The 7,500-nt window shown below is 42.8% G+C and overlaps 1 protein-coding gene across 2 annotated transcripts in view; it reads left to right on the forward strand.

Annotated features, from left to right (window-relative positions):
• Positions 1-4,565: 4,565 nt before the first annotated feature.
• Positions 4,566-7,500, forward strand: part of kay (transcription factor kayak) — a 27,733-nt gene continuing 24,798 nt past the window's right edge. Inside the window, exon 1 of one of the 2 annotated variants that reach the window (XM_043019146.2) lies at positions 4,566-4,976. In XM_043019146.2, the coding sequence (XP_042875080.2) occupies positions 4,656-4,976 (321 nt within the window). In that variant the 5' untranslated portion in view covers positions 4,566-4,655. The remainder of the gene's footprint in view (positions 4,977-7,500) is intronic. The other variant, XM_043019147.2, reaches the window with a different exon arrangement.

The raw sequence follows: 7,500 nt of genomic DNA on the forward strand, positions 1-7,500 counted from the left end.
TATATATAAATATATTTAAATATATATATTATATATATATATATATATATAATATATATTATATATATCAATATATATTAAAAATATATATAATAAAATACTTATCATATAAAATTTAAAAGGAATTTTCTGCACACTGACAAAGACTCTCATAAGCAAGCCACTCCATTCCTAATTTTGACGAGCAACCTCCAACAAAATTACTTGCTTCGGTTATTTGTTTATGTTTAACTTTCCACCAGGAAGACACTTCAAAACAGAAAAAAAAAGAAAAAAAAAAAAGATTCAGCGAGAGAAAGTATGAGATTTTGGGTGATGTTGCCCGCCTGAATTCGTAATATTGTTCTTTAATAAAAGTCAAAAGAAACGAGGTAACATTTTTCTGAAAATTTAGTTTAATTCCACAGGATAAGATCATTTTGATTTATGACTTGGTTACTGGAAAGAGTTAAGTTTAGAGAGAAAGAAAATAACGTTTCGTTAAAATGTTTTTGATTTTTTACTAGAGGACACAATCTATGCAAATATATCTTGTGAAAAAGAACTTTTTTGTCTGAGGAGAAGAAAAAAAAACAGATACAAGTAAAGTGAAGTCAAAAAAGAAAGAAAGAAAGAAAAAAAATCCTTAAAATTCAGCTGAACTTGTAAACCTTTTCCCTTCTCTAATTTTGACTCCAAACATATTCTGTGAAAAAAAAAAGAAACAGAAATAAAAGGCACCTTGTTCTACGACTTCGACAAAGACACCGTAGCAGGAAAGAGAATAATGTCGAGGACCTCCAAGATTCGCATGACTGAAGGGACGCGAATGCCATTAAGCCTCAGTCAGTCGGGTCATTCACTGGAGGATCGGTTTTGTCTCATGCTCTCGCCAAGGTTACCATGAGGAGGAAGAGGGATGTGTATACCTCATGACCTCCTTCAGGTTTATAAAGCGAGACGTAATTATGAGATAATAGTGAATGTTTGCTCATCATTATGACGGGCAATAGGCGAGAAATTGCTCACTGTTAGGACAAGTAAATGGGCGTCTGTCTTTCGTTGTACAATTAAGAGCTAATATGATAAAGGTTTTGGAGCGTTTTGTCATACTGTTTTTTACTGTATCAGATGGAAATAGTTACTTAAATATTTACAACATGTATATCACTTTTGAAATACGCTATCATAGGTCTCCCGACTCATTTTTCTTAAGAAAAAGAGAAAAAAAATAAAACATGTGCATGGAAATATGTTTAAAAAAATAAAACAAGCATGAAAGTGCAAAGAAAATAAAAATAGACGTTTACTATTTTTTTTTACAAACTTGAAGTCATTATATAAGGAACACAAAAGAGACTGAAAGCATAGTTTCCTCACGAACAATAACACAGAGAGCGAAACCTTGGCTTCCTCTGCCACGCCGCGCCGTCGTAACTTGGCAACTCAATATCATTTCCTTACACCCTCCTCCCCCTAATCCTCTTCCCCTCCCTCCCTCCCTCTCTCCCCTCCCTCCCTCTCTCTCCTCCCTCCCCTCCCTCCCCCATCATGGGAAGGTACAGGTACGCCCTACCCCTCCCTCCCTCACTTATCATGGGAAGGTACCCCCACCTCCTACCCCTTACAGGTACTCCCACCCATCCCCCTCCCTCCCTCCCCCATCTTGGGAAGGTACAGGTACACCCTTCCCCTCCCTCCCTCCCTCCTCTATCATGGGAAGGTCCCCCCACCCCCTACCCCTCCCTCCTCCATAATGGACAGGTACTCCCACCCCTCCCCCTCCCTCCCTCGTCAAGGGAAGGTACCTCCATCCCTACCCCAGGTACTCCCACCCCCTCCCCCTCCTTCATAATGGGAAGGTACATGTGCTTTTGTATTTGTTGTTGTTCCCTGTTGCCTTTGTTACTGCTTTTTGTTGTTGGACTTGTTTCTTCCTGTAGTATTCACACCTTCCTTGGCTTATACTGCTCAAGTTTCACTGGACCTTTTAAAATATGGCTTCCATTTTTAGTTTGTTTTGTGCTAATTCTTATTTAGGAACAATAATTAGTTGATCTTGGTTCTGTATTATCATCCTTATTATCATAAGCATTATCACTAGGGTTATTACCATTGTCATTATCATTAGTAGTCGTAGTAATGCCGTTGATATCATTATGGTAATTAATAGTTCTGCGAATATCATTATTACTTGCATGTTATCACTGTTAGTATTCCATTAACACCAGCAATGTCATCATCATCATCATCATTACCAATATTATTATCAGTGATATTGACATTATCATTGTTATTTTCATTACTATTATTACTATTATTATCATCATTACTATTATTATTACTACTACTACTGCTGTTTCTATTATGATCACTTTTATCCTTTCATATTAGATACCTTTTTATTGATTTCTTTTGGTGGTATCAATTTGCTGTTATCATAATCATTGTCAGTGTTATTAACATTATTGTCATTAGCTGAATTATATTTACTGCTGTTCTTATCACTACTCTTGTTATCATTTGTAATTATTTCATGACATTGCTATTACTAATACGGTGTTTTCGTTTTTCTTCATATTTTGCTACCACCACAAAAACTAAATCCACATTGCAGAATTGTTGCTGCTATTGTTGGTGTTGCAATGAGATCCATGTCATTATTTTCTTTTTCTTTTTGTCTAATTAACACATTTACCAGGATGTTTTAATTTGTTATCATGAACAGAAGGATGATGTAATTTCACTGAATATGCACACGAGGCACAACAGTTCTCTGTATTTTCAATTCTCGGATTTCATTCAACAATTCCAAGAATGATAACAGATGCAAGTTCAGTGCACACAATACACGGCACACGCGAATAAAGACGGAGAAATTTGTAAAAAAGATGAAAAAAACATATATGGTTTGGTGTATCCGGTCTAATTAATCATATAGTGACATCTGGCATCGATCCGTCGAAGCAGGGTGTGGTATTAAGTCTCTGTAACCATGTATGGAGTCATGCATTTGTTCATGGCCGCAGAGGGTGGAACATGCATGCATTGTTGTTTTGGCGGCGGTGTCCGTTCTATGCTATGTGTGGGAAGCTAAGGAACCTGTTTTCTTTCCCTTCTTTGAGGTTATATGTGTTTTGTGGCATGTCTATTTTTACATGTGTGTGTGTGATGTGTTTCTATATATGTTGTTGGGGAACATTATGAAGTACGTATGGATTATGTATTATTGTTGTTTTTTGTGTGATATTTTGCTGACCTTGCCTTACTTTTACAACACACGAGTTGCTCTTTCTCTCTATTCTCACGAATTATCATCCTTCACATACACATAACCATACCGTACACCATCCTCAGTAACCTCCAAGAAATCAATTCCTATAACGGAAGCTTTCAAATCAGGCACACGACAACATGCGTCACACCGACTTCCTTTCCCGGTATTCCTGGAGAGTTCCCAAGTTTGTTCCGGGAATTCTTTGTTGGTGGTGAGCGGGCGGCTGGTACGCCCAGGTTACCAAATGTCGCTACCTTGCTCATGTCGATGTCCTGTCTTCCAGCGGGTTATCTGCAGTGCGGATATGAGGTTTTTTGGGGAGGGAGGATGCTGTGGGGTACTTGTGCTTGGCATTTTTTAGGCTCTGGTTAATCAACGGATGTCGGAAAGGTTGTGGAGTGATTTGGCACGTGCGGCGGCCGTACATTACGCTAGGGATATTTCTAAATCTGATTTTGTCATCTGTGCTAAATACTCTTTTCGACGTGATGTAAACTCGCTACATACCGGTGTGTTTTTCCTTCCGTCTTCCAACTATGTAACTGCTCTCGGGGGTATTCCAAAATAGGAATTTATACATGAGCAAAGTTCGTAAATATTTAGTCGGGGCGTTTCCCTCGCCACGAACGCTCCGGTTATAAGCACGAGGGCACGGAACTCGGGAGACCAACGATTTTTTCCCTTCTTTCTGGGAGTGGTTAGACGGGTTTAGTAATAATGCATATTTGAGGATGATGTTGGCCAGAGCATTGAGCAGAATGGTGGCGGAGGGAGAGGTGCAGTTACAGTGCTTAAGAGCGACACACTGTGCCTCTGTCCCCCCCTCCCCCCACCTCCGGCCTTGCATTGCACTTCATTAAGAATGATTGCTTCGACTCTGGGATTTTATCCGGTGATGCATTCTTCCTCGTGTTTTGGTCTGAGATTTGTTTATTTTGACGAGAAACTCAAAATATTCAAGATGCAGTGGTAACGTCACTGGTCACATGACTGCTCGAGCTGACGTAGTAGTCTATTTTTAGAGCAGTATGACGTCACTACTGGAGGGCCAGGGTGGGCGGGGCCTTCCTTGTTTCATTTTTATTCGGATTTTTCTCCGCGCAAGATAAGATGTTATCGCTTTCTCCGAGACGCTGCAGGGTCTATCTTACATAAAAATAAAAGCACATCCAATTTCTAACCTAGAGTCATGCTCCTTTGATCCCTATCTCACCTGCTTAACCCCTAAACAAGAGCCAAGAGTGAGCGAACTGCAGCGGTGCGAGCGAAGCCAGTGCGCGAGACCGCACATCTCGCGACATATAGGAGCGAGTTCCCCGGCCGCGACCAGCCAGTGTATGAGTCATCGCTGAAGGGGGAGGAGTTGCCTGTAACGTTTCAAGTGACGCCACCGCCTCCCATGTTAGTCAGCGAGTCCGAACAGGTGACTAGGAGGAAATTCTCGCGCCGTGAGTCCAAGCAACCGCTGTCAACCATGTTCACTCGAGCGCAGGCCGCCGCCACCACCACAGCTGCGACGAAGCCTTCTGCCACCACCACAGCTGCCCTGCCACCTACCACCACAAACCCGGTTGTCAGTGCCGCTACCACAAATACATCCGCCGCCAGTAGTGACGTAGTGCCTAGTGTTAGCCTCACCATAACAGCTGTGGCTACGAGTTTACCCGATTCCTTCAACACTGTGCCAGCGTTGGATACACCCACTATCACGAATTTAGTGGTGAGTACATGAGTTTCTGGATGTTTTAGTACGATTTTTGACCTGTTTTTCCACGATTATGAAACGGATGGAGGTGGTATGACCTACGGGATATATATATATGTATATATATGCAAGGCGAACAGGATGTAGACTCTATCGTGTGAGTCTTAAATATGGGGTTTATGACAGGATGACTTTCAACTACGTGAAAAGGTGATGGAAACTGGGGAAGGCTTGCACGTATTTAGACTCCAATTCCCTCACGGGTAGATTGAATTTGAATTTGAAGTTTGACTAGTCATATTTTCATGCGCATGAATAAATGAAGTGAATCCGAGAAATCGCAGTACGACATTTGTGTAAATACAACAAAGACTTTTTTTTTTACGTGAGCCCTTACAAGATGCCAGACGTACGTTTCACCATGCAGTTAAGTAAATGGAGCACAAATACCTCCCTTTTGGACACTTTACCTAATCTAACTACACAATAGTTCGTAAAAAATACTTTCCGATCGAGAGGGACTCGTAAAATAAACTTACGAGTGCGAAATCAGCTGATCCATAGAAAGAGAGTTTCACCATGTTTGTCTGTGAGAGCGACCAGCTGTAGCAGGGAATAATCTCTCGCCCAAGAGCACAGACTGCGTTTGAAGTTTGAAGTGTTGATGTTATTGGGGTTGAATTCCGTGGAAGATGGGTGGGAGGGAGGGAGAGAGAGAGAGAGAGAGAGAGAGAGAGAGAGAGAGAGAGAGAGAGAGAGAGAGAGAGAGAGAGAGAGAGAGAGAGAGAGAGAGAATGAGAATGAGAATGAGAGAAAGAAAAATAACAAAAAAATTGAGAGAAACAAACATAAACAAACAGGCAAATAGACACAAACCCCAACAACATACATAGATAGCCAAACAAGCACAAGGACAGCCACAAACACCAACAAACGTCATAACCAACCACAAAAACAGAAAGAGCAGACAAAGACAGAATCGCCAGGCAGAGGACAAGGGCAGATCCTATACGTCATGTCCGTATAGAGCCAACTCCGCAGTTCAGACAAATTCTATAATTCTGCCTACAGATGTCATTGCTATATCAGATAAGATTAAAAAAAAATAAAAAAAAGTATATCAGTTAAGATCACGTGATTATTTGCCCTCGGAAATTCCCGAACGTCGACCACACTTCCCAGTCTTCTTTCAGTCATAAGGATATTGATTTGTCATGAACCGTTTTGCATACGCTGTTGAATAGTATAGGTAAAGGTAGAGGAGGAAGTTCTGGTCACATCACTTCGTAACACATGGTTTATGATAAGGGTTATCTCCTTTTGTATGTCAGTTTTTTTGTTTTTTTTCTTTGTTGTTTTATCTGTATTAGTAGATACTGGTCACCAAGGGATATTTTGTAGTGCTTCACTTTGGTATTGGCGAATCACCTGGAAGTATTGATCCCTTGCAGCTGTGGTATTGATTGTTGCAGCTTGAAGATGCTTAGTGTTGCGTGTTCTATGCGTGTTCATATTGGCACGGGAGACCGTGATCTATTATTTGGAAGATTTTTCTCTCTCTCTCTCTCTCTCTCTCTCTCTCTCTCTCTCTCTCTCTCTCTCTCTCTCTCTCTCTCTCTGTGTCTCTCTCTCTCTCTCTCTCTCTCTCTCTCTCTCTCTCTCTCTCTCTCTCTCTCTCTCTCTCTCTCCTCCTGTCTCTCTCTCTCTCTCTCTCTCTCTCTCTCTCTCTCTCCCTCTCTCCCTCTCCCTCTCCCTCTCCTTCTCCCTCTCCCTCTCCCTCTCTCCCTCCCTCCCTCTCCCTATATCTCTCTCTCTCCCTCCCTCCTTCCCTCCCTCTCCCTATCTCTCTCTCTCTCCCTCCCTCCTTCCCTCCCTCTCTCTCTCCGTCCGTCTCTTTGTCTCCTCTCTTCTTCTACTTCTCTCTCTTCTCATTTCTTCTCCCAAATAAAATTTGCAAAGCCCTCTTAGGTGGGAGACTGCGAGGGAGGTCAGTTTAAAGGGGCGCTTTGAAAGAATCGCCTAAAGGAGAGAGGGTGAAAGTTAGGGAAGAAGGAGGAGGAAGAGGGGGGAGGGGTGAGGTTCAGGGTCAGGATGTAAAGGGAAGAGGGGAGGGAAGAAAGGGGAGCGGGAACAGCTTTTATATGTTTCTCCTTCCTCGTATCTGACCCTACCTCTCCCTTCCTTTCTTCTCCTTTCCCCACCCTCTCCTTCTCTCTCCCTATTTTCCCACCCTCCCTCTCCCTATCCCTACCTGTCCTTCCAACCCTCCCTCCTCCTCCTCCCCTACCCCCTCCCTCTCTACCCTTCCTTCCATCCCTCCCTCCTCCTCCTCCTCCTCCCCTACCCCCTCCCTCCTCCCCTCCCCTCATCCATCCCTCCCTCCCTCTTTACCCCTCTCTCTCCCCTCCCCTCTTCCCCCCTTCTTCCCCCACCCTGCAAAACCTATCCCGGTCGATAAAGCCCATGGCACTATAAGGACCGGGTGCCACCTGGCTGATGACGAGACGACGAAAGTAAGAAGGAGGCCACACGGAAAGGG

The sequence above is a fragment of the Penaeus japonicus genome, unplaced genomic scaffold (genome assembly GCF_977035675.1).
Source record: "Penaeus japonicus unplaced genomic scaffold, GWHDUDI00000001_assembly GWHDUDI00000021, whole genome shotgun sequence".
NCBI classification, from domain to species: domain Eukaryota; kingdom Metazoa; phylum Arthropoda; class Malacostraca; order Decapoda; family Penaeidae; genus Penaeus; species Penaeus japonicus.